Raw genomic sequence first — 17,101 nt, 5'->3', positions numbered from 1 at the left:
GGAAAAACTAGAACCAGAGGGCACAATCTCAGGCGAAAGGGTAGATCCTTTAAAACAGTGATGAGGAGGAATTTCTTCAGTCAGAAGGTGGTGAATCTGTGTAACTCTTTGCCGCAGAAGGCTGTGGAGGCCAAATCACTGAGTGTCTTTAAGACAGAGATAGATAGGTTCTTGATTAATAAGGGGATCAGGGGTTATGGGGAGAAGGCAGGAGAAGGGGATTGAGAAAATATCAGGCATGATTGAATGGCGGAGCAGACTTGATGGGCCGAGTGGCCTAATTCTGCTCCCATGTCTTATGGTCTCATAGTTTAGAACACTACACTGAGGAATCCTTGTAGCAATGCCTGGAGCTGAGGTGATGATGGTCTCCAGTAACCACAAACATGTTCTTCAGTGGTCGATATGACACCAACCAGTGGAGAACTTTACCCTTTTCACCTGACTCCCATTGACTTTAATTTTATTATGAATGCTTGATGTCATATTCAGTCTTGATGTCAAAGGCAGTCACTCTCAGCTCACGACTGGAATTCAGCTCTTTTGTCCATGTTTGAACCTCGGCTTTATCGAGATCTGAAGCCGAGAGGGGTCCTGGCAGAATCTAAACTGAGCATTGGTGAGCAGGTTACTGATCAGTAAGTGCAGTTTGATAGCACTGTTGAGGTAATCTTCCATTACAATGCTGATAGTCAAGAGTAGACCAATTTGTCCTATTTTTTGTGGACAAGACATACTTTGTCGAGGTTTGAAGCTGTAACAGTTTGGCTGGGCGGCGCTATTTTTGGAGCACAATAGCTGGTATGCTGTCTGGCCTCATAGCCTGTGCTCTATGCATTGTGGCCATTTAAAAAAAAATAGTGCGAGTGTATTGAAATGGCTGCAGGCTGGCATCTGTGATGCTGAGCTCCTCAAGAGGAAATGGATCATCCATTGACCCCAAAAAGAAAATGCTGGAAAATCTCAGCACTTCTGGCAGCATCTGTAGGGAGAGAAAAGAGCTAACGGTTCAAGTCCAGACGACCCTTTGTCAAAGCTCTAGACCATCCACTGGACTGTCTAAAGACTTCCTTTCCAATGACACACTGCTTTGCCACCATTGAAGAATGGGGATGTCCATAGAATTTCTATCTGATCTTTAGTTATCCATCACCACTCTTGACAGGATGCTGCGGGACTGCAGAACTTCAATCTAAGCTGTTTCTTGTGGGATCACTTTGCTCTGTCTAAGCACACTGCTTTATATTGTAGCTTCACCCATGCTGGCATTAGAAATATTTCTACAGGTGCTAAAATATTACATTCCTATACAAGTGAAAGGTGCTCGTTTACCTTCAAAGCAAACGCTGCAGTCTGCCATGAAAATCAGTGCAATCGTCCAGGCTGGTGATAGGGAGCAACAGAGTCTTTATTTCAGCAGGACATTCAATATAGCCTGCTCAACAATGCACGTGAAGTTGTGCAAAAGTTCACTTTACTCTCAGCATCTTACCATAACAGCAATACATTTTATTCAATCCATCATGAGATGGCCGTACTTCAAAATGCAAGAGAAGCTCAGCAATATAACACGAGATTAGTAAAAGTCAATTAATCACTTCCTTGCACATCTCGCTCTCCTGTAGCTCGTGCTCCAAGTGTCATTAGCTTTAAAAGTTTATTTGTAGAAAATACGTCACGAGTGTGAGGATATCAATAACTTGTATAAAAGGTCAGCCCTGCTGCTCTCACAATAAACACCTCATTCTCTAAAAAAAGTAATAAATATGCTGTAATGGCAATATGACATCTATTGGGAAAAAGATAAGACTTGGATAATCCGAGCTTGGGGGCAAATACTGTTTTCTTCCCTTCTAGTAAACAGGTGGCTGGGCAAGTGTTTTCTACCTGCTGGAACCTGTGTTGCAATGCCCCTTCTCCACCAATAAGCAAAATGGTTCAACATTACAATTTCCAAGTTACAGGGTGAGGGCATTGGGGACTGACTCAAAATATAGTTCCTGACATTTATAAAAAATCTTTACACCCAGAACAGAATTTGATTGGGAAGTGTAATTCTGACTTGCAGAAAACAGGTAACAATCAAGCCCGCTGTTTTTCTGTGTCATTATAACCAATGTCCAACGGTCCAGTAGCGATGATCACTGCTCATCCTCAACTTGCTTGATTTTTCCAAAGAGAGATCTGTACAGTTCTGTCCTGGATGGGAGGAAAATAAAACATTGAGAACATCTGCTGTTGAAAAAAATGCACCTCTACCTCTGGTTAACCAACGGTGGCCTGGTTAGGGAGTCTCTCAATTCACAGCACTTGGAATGGAATAGTTTCCAAAAATCAGTTTTAAGACAATGAATGCTGATCACACCATTGAAGGAAAACGGTGAGGAGGGTCTTGCTGATCATGATGGGGGCAAGTTCCAATGATTACATCGTCATTGGACAAAATTCCTTAAATAATGTTTAATTTAGGGACTTTCCATAATATTGTAATTTTAACAATGTCTTAAATCTACTCAGATTGTTAAAATTAACATCCCGACACACTTCACTTCTCCAACGTATGTGGCCATTGTTTTAAATCGGATAAATTAGGTCCACACACAAAGCAAGACTAGGCGAGCTGCCTGAGTCTCTAACAGTGACATCAGTGGAACTCAAGCCAACAGTGTAGAGTTCAATCATAAGATACTAGGCGCAGAGTTCAAGTCTTGGGAGGATCATTCTCAGGGCCAGACCCAATACTTTTGTCACTAGCAAGGCTTGCCAAACGTGTCCAAGTAATTGCAATATCAAGTTGTCTAGCGGACATCCAGACAGCAGCAAAATATGGTCAGGGGGATGGGCGAACCAGCAACCTTTACTATTCCTGCAGAGCCTGGAGTGACATTCCTGCATCTCGCTGCCCAACAGGTTTTTGAAACATTCACAGTCAGAGTGCTCGCCAAAATGGAGTGGGAAGCAATTTATTTTCTGGATACTGCTTATGCAGGATAGATCAAATTAAAATCTATCCGTAGGAATCTGTAAAGAAATAAATTCTAAATTTAGCTTAGGTTTTCAATGGCACAGGTTATTTTTGTACATGAATGACAGTTCTCAATGCATCACCAATGATCACCCATTTTATACCTTGTCTGAACTTCAGCTACGATATAACTTTTTGATCTCCGCTCCATACAATCTGCTTAATCCCTGGAGCAAATGGCGAAACTGATCTCCTCAATTTACTGATGGTCACATTGCGACAATTTCTGTTGCAAATTTTTAATGGTTAATGAAAGTATGATGACACGCTGCAAGCCCCACTTACATTGTTTGGATGTGAAGTATTTCCAATCCAAACAATCTTTAAAATTAGAATTCCTATTCACTGCACGCACATCTTCAACATCTTGGGGTAGATTTTTGTTGTCACCGCCTGGGTGTAAAACATCATCAGGTGTAGCACCGAAAGACAATTCTGGCGCGGAGACTCTCACTGGCTAACAGAACCCTCCGCTGAAATGACTGGAAGGACATATTGGGGATCTTCCTCAAGGGCCACCTTATCTACCCTACCAGGTTTTCCGGAGGTAAGTAAAGAGACAAAAAGGGGCAGGCAAACAGAAGGAGGGAGATACAGAAAGAGAGGAATCAGAGAGGGAAACCAAGATACTTCTATCAAAAATATTTGACTACGGAAAAACACTTCAATTACATAAACGGATATTGAAAGCTAAACCCAAACCTCTTTCATTATATTAAAGGGCCAATCTGCACTCGATTGGGACAAAAATGCTACTGACAAAGTGCATTGGGGCAATCACCCTGTAGTGCAAATTAAGGCAAAAAACCTTTCTCCGGAACACGGCAATATTGGTGCACCAAAATATTGTCCGAGATTATTACAGCACGGAGAACGTGCGTCAGCACAAGAAGGGGTTGCTTAAAAGTTAGATGGCCAAGTAAACCAGAGTACTGGTGCACCTGATCCTAATCAACTCTAAGACAGCTTCAGCAGAGACTCAGGCAAGTTACCTGCCTGTGCCTGCACTTGGGTCCATGGAGTAGGCCAGAAATTAACATAGGCACATAGGTAGAAACAACAATTGCAAATTCACTTTGCAGGCACTTTTCCCTGACTTGCATCACGTTCCTCAAAATGTGGGCGGCACGGTGGCGCAATGTATAGCATGGAGAACCCGGGTTCGATCCCGGCCCCGGTTCACTGTCCGTGTGGAGTTTGCACATTCTCCCCGTGTCTGCGTGGGTTTCACCCCCACAGCCCAAAGGTGGCCACGCTAAATTGTCACTTAATTGGAAAAGAATAATTGGGTACATTAAATTTTCAAAAAAAAGTTCCTCAAAATGTCAGAGACAGCCAGTCAAAATTGCGAATGTTGAACTTGGCAACACAAGGCAACACCATTGCAGAAGCAGACATTAACACACACTCGCCCAAGTCCTGCATGTGAATCCTGGCATCACCCGTGCAGCACAGCTGGACACAAACAAAAAACCAACACAATCACTAAGTGGGCTTCAAGCAGACACACAATTTTAATTAGGGTCAACTTTCCTTTGCAATATTCAACAGAACAAACCAGATTACTCCTCATGGGGATGGTAATAAGGGAAAAATAATCTCCTGTCAGTATCCAACATTAATTGCCTTTGTTCTGCAATCGACCAAAGTAAAGTCAAATTCTCCACAAAAAAAAAAGAGGCTTTAACATTTTAGTTGCACTGTAACAATAGCACTGAACCTGCATTCTGTGCTCAAGCACTGTTTCCCCCCCCCCCCCCCCCCCCCCCCCACCACCATAAACCTGCAAGATATTTTCCAATAATTACAGTTTTAAAATAACACAAAATCAGGAATTTAAGCAGCCTTCAAAATATCGCAAATTTTTTCTAGCAGAACGCAAAATTGTGAAGATTGCAGCTGTCTTTAGCAATTGTTCACTATTCTAGGTTGGCAAGCCACAGCTACTGCAGTAGCATGGAGTCTGAACACCAGAAACAAGAAAAAAAATTATTATTTTTTAAATGAAATCTCATTTTACAAAGCTATTCATTATTGATGCTACCTCTTTTCAATTCTTTTTGAAGGCAAAGCCACTGCACCAACTTCTCCAGGAACCTTGTCAAATTAAATAACAAATATTCTAAAGGTGCACCCTGACTGGTTACCATGTTCCAAAGCAATCAAGTATTTTCTAGAGGCATGTTCCTTTCAGCCAGGTCCTTCAACAGGGGAAACTAGATGGAATATTTTAATAGGACAGACAAAAATCTCACAGGCACTGAAAAGATTCGAGGAATTCAATCAAACAAGCAATAAGAGGTCTGTATATTTTGGACTTGAATAATAATGCTTCAAAAGATAATGGGAGCAACTCTGACATAAGATTTCAATTACGTCTGGCCATTCAACAACTTAGCTTACTGGGTTCTTCCTATTGCAGCATTGCTTGTTCTTATAAAACATTCTGTTTCCGACAAAAAGAAACAGCAGAAGGTACATGGAACTAGCTACTATCAGTTTTCAATGAAAACCCACAATAATTTAAAATCACTGCTGATTCACCTACTGCCATTGAAACAAAACGTCATCTCATTTTGGTATAAGTGGATCAGGTTAGGTCTACAGTGGAAGTGGACTGAATCACAGAAAAATACAGTGCAGAAAGGGCCCCTCGGTCCATCGAGTCTGCACTGCCAGATCAAAGGCACCTGATCCCATTTGCCAGCACTTGGCCCATAGCCTTGAATGTTAAGACGTGCCAAGTGCTCATCCAAAAACTTTCTAAAGGATGTGAGGCAATTCGCCTCTACCACCCTCCCAGGCAGTGTGTCCCAGACCGTCACCATCCTCTGGGTAAAAACATTTCCCCTCAAATTCCCCCCCTGAACCTCCCGCCATTCACTTTGAACTTGTGCCCCTCATAGCCGACTCAACTAGGTGAACAGCCGTTCCCTATCCACGCCCCATGTAATCTTGTACACCTCGATCAGGTCGCCCCTCAGTCTTCTCTGCTCCAGCAAAAACAACCCAAGCCTATCCAACTGCTCTTCATAACTTAAATGTTCTATCCCAGGTAACATCTTGGTGAAACGCCTCTGCACCCTCTCTAGTGCAATCACATCCTTCCTATAATTGGCGACCAGAACTGCACACACTACTCCAGCTGTGGCCTCACCAACGTTCTGTATAACTCCAACATGACTTCCTTTCTTTTTGTAATCTATGCCACGATTGATAAAGGCAAATGTCCCATATGCCTTTTTTTAACCACCCTATTAACCTGCTCTTCTGCCTTCAGAGATCTATTTACAAACATGCCACGGTCTCTTTGTTCCTCAGGACTTCCCAGTGTGGTGCCATTCATTGAATATTTCCTTGTCAAATTGCTCCTTGCAAAGTGTAACACCTCTCACTTTTCAGGGTTAAATTCCATTTGCCACTTTTCTGACCATTTGACCATCCCATCTATGTCTTCCTGTAACCCAAGACTCTCAACCTCACTGTTAACCACTCGGCCTATCTTTGTGTCATCCAAATCTTCATATGGGTTGTAGCTTCAAAAGTGCTTTACAGTAGTAAACACAAGTTGGTCAGAAATTGGGGTGGATGTCCTGTTGAGCAGTGATTCAGTCCTAGTTGGCAAGTTGTAAATATTTTAATTTCCCCTTTTAAAAGATTTTTGGAGTACCTAATTATTTTTTCCAATTAAGGGGCAATTTAGCGTGGCCAATCCACCTACCCAGCACATCATTGGGTTGTGGGGGCGAGACCCACGCAGACATGGAGAGAATGTGCAAACTACACACAGACAGTGACCCGGGGACGGGATCGGACCCGGGTCCACGGCACCATGAGGTTGTAATGCTGACCACTGCACCTCCGTGCCGCGATTTAATCTCCCTTTTAAGCATCCCCCCCTCCACCAGCCCATTTCTTTTTCATTGCTCTTCCTCTCTTTAGACCCTTACTGGAATACAGTGCTAAGAACACCGGTTGCCTGATACTTTGCACAAATAATAACACGCATGTATGGCTTGACCAAGTGCCTGCTGAATATTTGACTACAGAAGGGTCGAGTTTCATCTGGTCTCTGCTCAACAGGGGCTGGTTTAGCACAGTGGGCTTGTAATGCAGAACAAGACCAGCAACACGGGTACAATTCCCGTTCCTGCCTCCCCGAACAGGCGCCAGAATGTGACGACCAGGAGCTTTTCTCAGTAACTTCATTGAAGCCTACTTGCGACTATAAGTGGTTATTATTGACAGCCACAGCTGAGATAGAGCCATGCAGCAGCAATGCTAAAATGATGCTTTCCTTCCCCTATTTCAGGTACCCAATTGTAGCAGCCCAACCACTGCTTTGGTTGAGATCAAACAGGTCAACATCCCTCACAGTTTCCAATACTACGTGCTCTCACTCTTTGCAGCAAGGGTCAGATACACATGCCACAAGTGGTAAGTGGGCTGCAAATGGTTGCAGAGATGACAAAAATCCCATAAACAAAACTGGACGCTCTCCAAATATAAGTGGGCTGCCCACCTTACTTACCCTTCGAGACTTTCACCAACTGGACTCTACTGCCTTGGCTGGTCCACATGTATATTGGGTTTGATGGCCCTTTAACAAAAACACGAGCAACCTCACAGTAAACACACCAGATTTCCAAAAGGTGGCAGCCGGGCATGCCATTCTCTTTCAACCCAGCGTGCGTTACCCATGATCATTTGGAATCAACTTTCTTTTTCATACAGTAATGCCAGTAGGTCACCCCATTATAAACACTCAGAAAATGGGGCTCATTGGTCATTACTGTAAACGAGATGGATCTGAGGAAAGTGATGGCAAATTAAATAAAAATTAAATTTCTCAAGCTGTGATGTTCAAACATCAGGGATGTGATTTAATGATTTTTTAGAATTCTTTTCCTTTTAATTTCCTAATTTACAAAGCCAAAGCGCAGAGTTGACAGGGCAAGCCCTTAATCCAGTGTTTTTCAAACTTTTTTTCCCCCTGGGGCCCACTTTACCAACTGGCCGATCTTTGGGGCCCACGCCGCCCGACCTTCGGGACCCACGGCATTCCCGATTTGAGTTTCTTCTTAATTGTTTTTTCACCAGAGGCCCTGGAGTTTTGGACACCACACACACACCAGGAGAGTTTTGTCCTGCCGTACACTCTCCTGAGAAGCTCTTCCCAGCAGATTCAATTGCAAGATCCTGGTCTGTTTGTGACTCTGGCCCTCTCTTTATTACAAAACGATCCAGCTTCAGTTCTTCACACATTCCAGTTGCTTGCTTGCTGAAAGCTACAAAATAGAGGCATCTCTGCTCAGTGATTTCGCGCTCAAGAGGACGGGACGTCAGTGTACGGGGTGCGTGACTTGCTCGCTACTATTGCTTCTGGCTGGAAGATTCCCATCGATTCTTGAAAAAAAATCTGGTCCTGGGACAGTGCTGAGGTCAGGAGGTGGCGGTCTGCCCCGCGAAGCTCCAGGACTGCGTACTGCTAGAGCCAGCTGAGGGAGCACATATTTGCAGGATGGCTGGCATTCTTGAAAGCCAGTTGCGGTCGGCGTTCTTCCCGTGATGGGGAAAGCTACGGCCGACCGCGGATCATGACCCTGAGTTTGAAAATGTCTGCCTTGATGCATTTCCTTGCATGTTCAGAAAAAACCCAATTCAAATTCAATCCAATTCATGGTCCACACAAGAGACATACTAGATCCAAGGTGGCAAGAAAAGGCATTACACCTCGTCTGGCGATTGATTCTATGTTTGATTTAGCCAAAAGGTCCAAGATGTGATGTCCACTTTCAGGGTCAAACACTAGCAGTGTACATGTTAAAAGCCTGGATTAATTTGCGAGTATATATAATTAAGCCTAGCTGATATTAAAGGGCAACAAAAAGCCCACTGCACAAACCTTTGAATTGAGTTTATAAAGGTCATGCTGATCAGTGACTTGCTACATAAAGGTTGATTAAAAACTTTGATTTTTATGTCTGGATAAGCAGAGGAATTGTAGGAAATCCGCATGAAATTACGATACACATACACGGATTATGTTTGTGCAGTAGGCATTTGTCACCCATTTGAGCTTAGCTCAATTAGTTGCACTCGTGTCTGAGTCAGGAGTTCACAGGTACAAGCCCCACTCCAGGACTTGAACATATAGTCTGGGCTGAGGCCCCGGTGCAGAATTGAAGGAGTTCTGAATCATCAGAGGGTGGTCTTTTCGATGACACTTTAAATTGGTCTGTTTAAGAAGAAAAGGGAAAAAGCTAAATGAAAAAGCAAGGAATTTAGCCCGAGTCTTGGTCAATAACCAACTCCCTCTCAATCAGCGGCACCAACATCATCCACCTCATTTGCCGTCGGCAAAGTGGCTATCATGTTTGCAAAGGTGAGAGTAATTACACTTCAGGGGAAAAAAGCATCGGATTGGATAGGAAGTACATGCAGGTAGCCCAAGAATATGGAAGTTGCTGCATAAAATAAAAGTTCTGCCTGCAAAATCAACACAGCAAGAAAACAACTGGCGGGGGATGTGCAGTTATGATATATCCTAACATAACCATAAAATAGTAGAGGTGTGTTATATTTGCCCCTGCTTCAGCTATAATATATTGAAATGTCGAGCTCCAGCAGAAAATGGTACAATGCACTCAAGACTGGGAGCAGCAGTTTGGTAACAGGTGATGCTGTACATTGGAATGTGTTAAATTGATGGAATGTGGGCTTGAGCACACTACAAGTAAATGACTTAAAAAAGGTCCTCTTACGCCGAGGGCTGCTGAAGGCCTAAATTGAAAGCTTTTTGACATTCCCCATCTAGGTCTCCTTATTCATCAATTTACAGGTCAAAGTATTGTGAAATTGGAACACTATCCACTTGCTGTATAAAGTCACTTGTAATGGACAAGGAGGGAGGTAGCAGGATAACTTTTCCCCGATTTTCCTCAGCTCCTGGTTGTCTGCAATAAGATGTGTTTTGTTTTAGAGGGAGTGATTAAAAGCTTTTCAGTGTTGCGATTTGCAGTAATAAACTGAAAGCAAGCTTTCGACTAAATTAAAATCAGAAGGATGTTTATTCACTCAATGCCCCGAAACGTAAACACAACAGAACACATTCACTCTGTCATGTACACAGACATACACGCAATCAAGGATGGGTTCTAGAGACAAAGCACGCATTTAGATTATTAGCAAGTAGTAAATCATGTATCCAAGTTTCAGTCCTTTAAAAATGCATGCACCACAGGCCTGGATGGAGAACCCTTGTGGTTCTTCGTCTGGAAACCCAGAGGCTTCCAACTTCCATTCATCCAAAGTCTTGGGCAAATCTAGCAGAGACATGGATTTGCAGGTGAAATTGAATTGGCACACTCTTACTGCCCGAGTTGATTGGTTGCTAGGCAGAATTCCGTGAGGATGGGCCCTCTTGACCGGTTAGTTTGCAGACTGGTCCGTGCCTCCCTGCTTCTGGGAGTAAAAGAACTCACAATCTGAATTTGGTTGAGGTCATGTGACCTTTAACAGTTACAACATTTTAATTTGTTTCCTGAAACCCGCCTCTACATTCCAATTATGCAACCCATATTTTTCAAATACCAGTTTTGTATAAAATTAACCAGGTTTTGCTTGCTTATCTTGGCGTAGAGTCCTTGGATAGAGAAACCTTTTTTTTAAATTAGGGACCAAGCTGAAAACCTTCTGCTCAGCTTAGAACCCAGGAAGCAACTTCTCTATCCAGAGAGATCTGGCCCTTCCCATTACCTGCACTCAAAGCAGACAGCATTCTTTTCTCTTGTAAAAAGATGTGCCTTGATTTGTTTAGCCAGGCTCAAATTGCTACAACATTACATTAGCTCTCTATCTGCTAATAGGTAAAATTGTTTTAATATCTATTAGCAAAACTTGGAACGATCACCGATTACATCACCTTTAATCACAGCTCTAGCTCTATACTGTCCATATGCATTCTAACCTAGATCAAGTATGATAATTTTCTTATATTCATCATAGCAGGTGAAAAGGATAGCCATCACTTCCCTTCCAGTTAGTGAATTTCTAGGAAGGATTCTTCATTTGCTGGGAGGGATCTCTACCCTTTACGTCTGTCTCACAGAAAGACGTGCCTCTGCCCTCAAGGTGTGTTAATAAATGTTTATCATAAGCTAGCTTCTGCAAGGTGACCATAATGCTTGCCTGGTATTTTCATTGCCCAAACAAATGGTCTCCGATGACATCAGCACTGACGCACAATGGAGTTTGAATTGCAGTCATTTGCAACTGCTGATAAGATTGTAGACATTTAGATAATAGTAGTTGTTAACTCCAGAGGAGATCTGTTGCATCTTTTTAATGTCCCTTGAAAGGAATGTCCCAAAAACATGGTTTACATTTCAACGTCCTATCCAGGCAAGCAGGCTTGGACAGCTTCAGGGACACTTCACCTGACCCCCTTTGATTCCATATTTTTGCAACAAAGACTGCCAATTTTCAATGTTGTTTTAAAGAAAAATAAAGTGTTCAATTTTTGCACATTCACAGGTACACCGGAGAGAGCCGGAGAACAGGATTGAAGTCCATGCTCCAGACGCAAAACAACTCCGTCTGCAACCCACCTGCTTAACGATGAGATGTTTTAAAAAAGGAGTAGATAAATTCATCATACACAGGACAATGAAGTTTTAATAATCACAGTAAGGAACATTGACGGCAGGCTTAGCATGGGAGCTTAGGTGGATCAATGATCTACTGCCCCAAACATTACTAGGTCATAATGTTCAATTCATATGCAGTGGACAATTAATTGGCAGTGACTTGATGGCATCCAGCAACATTAGGGCGGAATCTCAAATCTTACATTGCACATTAAACAACTGGGGGAGGGGAATAAGAATGAGGACAAATAATGTGCTTCCCCAGCAACATGGTAACCCCCTTGCTCCCAGCAAATTTAAAGAACTTCCAGAGGTGGATTAATTTCTGGTCCACTAACAGCCTCGCTGTTAGCACTATTGTGTTTTCCTGCATCAATTGATTTGTGATTTACATATAAATTAGACAATTACTATACAAGGCCGTATTTAGCATATAAAATTAATTTACAACTATAACCGTTCGTAAATCTCCAAACACTTTAAGATGACACAGTGAGAAGATGGGAGCGAACCGCAGATCTGAAACTTCGGGGACATGAATTACACGGCAATTTCTAATATGATGCTCTTTCGAATCTGTTCACCTTTATAAAAAGGAATACAAACCACCAATGTCCATTACAAAAATAAAATGTTAAGCGCGATTTTAGTTCACTCCAGCAATACACAGGCATGGGTTACAAACAGTATTTGTGGCTGCCTCTCTCCCTTTTTCTATCGCTGCAATGTTTTTTTTTGGCCAGGTACACCATGCGGAAACAGAAACTCATCAATCCTGCAAGTTTAACCTTGTCACTGTTGAAATTCACTAGGGTAAGGGTACATTTTAATACTTTCAGCTCCCTTAAGGCTATGCAAAATGAACCATGATTCTTTGATTTTTCGTATTAAAAGTAGATTTGAGCCAGTGATTTGTAACAGGTTTCCTCCCCTTCACAGCATTTTTTCAGAATATCATTAGTAGAGGTAAGTTGGAGTAAGGTATTTCATGGTTGATACAGATTCATATTAGGCAGCATATTACCGCCAGTGCATTGAGAGATTTGGTGCTTCCTGGAGGAGTTCGAAAACTTAATATGGGGCAGTGCAGTGGTATGGAATAAGTGTTAACATGAGCCATTACAAAGCTGCAAGGTTGCTGGTTCAATCGCCATCTCAACTAGTTTTCTCAACTTGTTTTCTGATCGAGTGCTGTCAGGTTGGGAAATGGTGAGCAGAGACTGGCAATGACGGCAGGGAGAAGACAGGGAGGGAATATACTTCCTCGGCAGTCCAATGGGACTGGACGGGTGGACCCAGAGGATCTCTTGCACAGAATCACACAATTGTTACAGCGCAGAAGGCGGACATTTGGCCCATCGTGTCTGCACTGGTTCTCCAAAGAAGCAACAGGACCTAGTGCCATTTCCCTGCTCTTTTCCCATACCCCTTCCAGCTGTTATAATGTCCTTTACACTTCTTTCTGATTGGCCAAAAGGTCACTGGAAAGGATTTGGGAGCACAGTGCATGTACTCTCTCATTAACGGTGACATAGGCCCAAAGAGACCCAAGATAAGATGACCCAGCATCCATGGGCCAGAACCCCAGACAATAACTGCAGGAGACGACAAGAGGGGAGAAAAATTATGGAAATAAAGATACAATGACAAAATGGGAAATAAATATTTGACACCAAGATTATTTCCAAACACCTTTCACAATCTCATCACCAGGGAACAGATATACATTGTATATATCCTGGGAACAGATATACATTGTTCCACAATTACTAGTCATAGACCAGAAACATTTACTCATCACATATCCACTTTTACAGAAAGCTAGGGGAAGAACATTTAACAGAATTCTTACTATTCAGATTTCTGAAGGACGCGCTGTAATCAGATAAAGAAAGCAAGCAATTTTGAAGGCATTCTCTCAAGATTATTCCAACAGTCTATTATAGCGTTAACCAAATTCCAAAACTAAGTACTCATGTACGTATTCAATCAGCTGCTAGAATCAAAAAAGTGCACATCATGACCACCGGATGGCAGTATTTAATGGCTTCTCCATTAACTGAGATGGATCCAAGTTTGCCAGAATGCTGCACAAGTCAAAACATTAAAAAACTAAGACTTGTCGTCTCCTGCAGTTATTGTCTGGGGTTCTGTCCCGTAGATGCTGGGTCATCTTATCTTGGGTCTCTTTGGGCCTATGTCACCGTTAATTTAAAAAATATATATATATATATTAAAGTTTTTTAACACAATTTTTCTCCCTTACAAACAATAACCCCCCCCCTCGTAACAAAAAAAAAACGAGAAATCGCGCAGAGCAAGTTATATACATGGCAAAATGATATATTTACACACTATGTCACCGTTAATGAGAGAGTACAAGCACTGTGCTCCCAAATCCTTTCCAGTGACCTTTTGGCCAATCAGAAACAATACTTTAGCACTTACAGAATAAGGATGGAAGTGTTCCTTTGTGGGCTTTTTAGCAAATCCACTGAGCTGCTTGCTTTGAAGCTTAAAAGAGAAGTGATGAGCATTTCACAAGCAATCTCTCTTCTCATGAGCACCCTGTGAGGTTGAGAAATTATCCATTTCCTTCATCAAACAAATTTGTAATAGTTTCTAGAAATTCCAATGACTGATTCGGAATTTTATTACAAATCGCACCTTCAATGTTCCTGCCCTGAAGATGCCAAAGTGTGCCACGGTGCTGGTTATTCACACTTCAAGCCCCAATTCTCCTTGCACCTCGCCTGAATGGCTGTTCTTCACGTGGGCACTCGGACCAGAGTGAAATGCGTTATTCAGCTATGCAACAGTGGTTGAGGAGATGACAACGCAGTATAATTAGGCTTGATCCAGTGCACACACTAGTTCAACAACAGAAGACATGGAACAATATTTGGGAGCAGAGACCCTGGCTGATTCTCTCCCCCTCCCCCACCCCAGTGGTGACTAACACATCATGAAAGGTATTCCTGTTGATGTACCTGCAGTAAAAGGGTTGTCAAAGAAGCAGTGGGGCCAATTCAGACTAAAATGGAGATAGATTAGTAGAGGCAGAAGGTTGGCTGAATTACTGAATGAGCACTTGCAATGCTTACCAAGGAAGAGGATTTTGCTGTGGTTATGATAAATTAGATGGTAGTTGGGAAACTGGATGCAGTAAAAGTTTTTTTAAAAGGTACTAGAAAGGCCAGCAGTGCTTTAAAGTAGATAAGTCACCCAGCTCAGATGGGACACATAATAAGTTTCTGAGGGACGCAAGAGTAAAATTGCAGAGATGCTGGCAAGGTAGGTACCGGAGGATTTGCGGAGGCACTTCTATTCCACCCCCCATCCAGAGTATAAAAAAATAGGTGCAGGATAAACTTGGCAATTACAGACCAGACCAGCCAGTTTAAAATCAGTCGTGACAAAACTTTTAGAATCAAGATTCAAGGGCAAATGGTGTTTGACGAATTTGATTGAGGTTCTTTGATGAGGTAACAAACAGAGTGGATTAGGCAATGCAGTTAATGTATGCATGGACTAACAAAAGGTTGTCTGATGAAGTACTACATATTGGGCTCGTTAGTTACCATAATTGAAGCCCACAGAAGAGGCAGTGACAGAAGAGGAAAAAATCGGCTAAAGGATTAAAGCTGAGATTTGCAGCGCATGGCTTTTCTTCAGGCACACTGAAGATATACAGCGGCATTCCCCAAAGTTCAGCACCAAGGCCAGTACCGTTTTTCCATATACATTAATGAATTGGACAAGGGTGTAGAAACATAGAAAAAAATAGGAGCAGGAGGAGGCCATTCGGCCCTTCAAGCCTACTTCGCCATTCATTATGATCACAGCTGATCATCCTACTCGATAGCCTAATCCCACTTTCTCCCATATCCTTTGATCCCCTTCGCCCTAAGTGCTATATCTAACTGCTTCTTGAAACCATACAATGTTTTGGACTCAACTACTTCCTGTGGTAACGAATTCCACAGGCTCACCAGTCTCTGGTGTAGCCACCCGAGTTGGCCACTTCTCGACTTAAAATGGAGAACCGCAAAGGCTGAAGGGAAATTCAGCCAACACAGGCAAAAACTAGCAGGCGCAAGTTACTGTGTATTAGACTCTGCAAAAACCCAGACAGCATCGATACAAGCAGCCATCTGCATAGTAATGTAGCAGCCATCTACATAGTAATGAGCGATCCCCGGGAACAATCGAAACATTTAAGGTAAACAAAGCCAAGCCAGACTCCTCGGCGCCAGCAGGAGCCAACACAAAAGAGGTTAACGGACACTTAAAGACCGCCCAACGATCAGGGAACAGCTCCAGTATTGGAGAAATCGAACCAAGCGATTGGAACGAAGTCCAATCACTTGAAACCAGGTACGGGAAGCCCATGGGGACTATAAAGTAAAGCCCCCAAGTTCAAATCGTTCTTCTTGACAGGGTCACTCAGCAACACGAAGCAACCCTTGACAGTGACCTGTCCGGCGGCCTCCAAAGAAGTAAGTCTCACGTCAACGCTCGCTACGAGATAGGTGCTCCTAGCTACCAGTCTATACCAGCTTTTGAATCCTGCAGTTTCAGAATCAGAACGAAAGGCCATTTGTTCCCCTGACCTGATGGGCCAGTCCAAAGCTAAGTATAGGCCTGTTAGTTATAGAAATAGCCTAGAAAGTAGAGTTTATGCATGAGTAGCGATTTACTGTGTATAATAAGTGTGTATTGATTTGAATCTTACTAATTGGTGTGTTGCGTTATTGATCATTACTTGAACTTGAACCTCGTGGCGGTATCATAAAGATACCTGGTGACTCTAGAGCAAAGGTTATAAAACAGAGCCAATTGAACCAACCAAAAGTTAGCAACACTGGGTGAAGAAATTTCTCATCTGTCCCCTAAAAGGTCTACCCCGTATCCTCAGCCAGTAACCCCTGGTTCTGGACACCCCCACCATCAGGAACATCCTTCTTACATCAACCCTGTCCAGTCCCTTTAGAATTTTAGATTTCTATGAGATCCCCCCTCATTCTTCTGAACTCCAGCGAATACAATCCTAACCGATTCAATCTCTCCTCGTACATCAGTACTGCCATCCCAGGTGGGCAGCACGGTGGCACAATGATTAGCACTGCTGCCTATGGCGCTGAGGATCTGGGTTCGATCCTAGCCCCGGGTCACTGTCTTGTGTGGAGTTTGCTTATTCTCCCAGTGTCTGCATGGGTCTCACCCCCACAACCCAAAGATGTGCAAGTTAGGTGGATTGGCCATGCTAAATTGCCCCTGAAATAGAAAAAGAATAATTTGGTACTCTAAATTTATATTTTTTAAAAAGCACTGCAATCCCAGGAATCAGTCTGGTAAACTTTCGCTGTACTCCCTCTACTGCTAGAATATTCTTCCTCAGATGAGACTAAAACTACACACAATAGTT

At 42.8% G+C, this 17,101-nt stretch overlaps 1 protein-coding gene across 1 annotated transcript in view; it reads right to left on the bottom strand.

Moving 5' to 3' along the window:
* Positions 1–1,390: 1,390 nt before the first annotated feature.
* Positions 1,391–17,101, bottom strand: part of aatf (apoptosis antagonizing transcription factor) — a 129,429-nt gene continuing 113,718 nt past the window's right edge. Inside the window, exon 12 of the mRNA XM_072469568.1 lies at positions 1,391–2,199. Within this exon, the coding sequence (XP_072325669.1) occupies positions 2,142–2,199 (58 nt within the window). The 3' untranslated portion in view covers positions 1,391–2,141. The remainder of the gene's footprint in view (positions 2,200–17,101) is intronic.

Source organism: Scyliorhinus torazame, chromosome 12 (genome assembly GCF_047496885.1).
Source record: "Scyliorhinus torazame isolate Kashiwa2021f chromosome 12, sScyTor2.1, whole genome shotgun sequence".
Lineage (NCBI taxonomy): Eukaryota > Metazoa > Chordata > Chondrichthyes > Carcharhiniformes > Scyliorhinidae > Scyliorhinus > Scyliorhinus torazame.
Note: the sequence above shows the minus strand (reverse complement) of the source record. Positions and strands in the feature narration are given on the sequence as shown.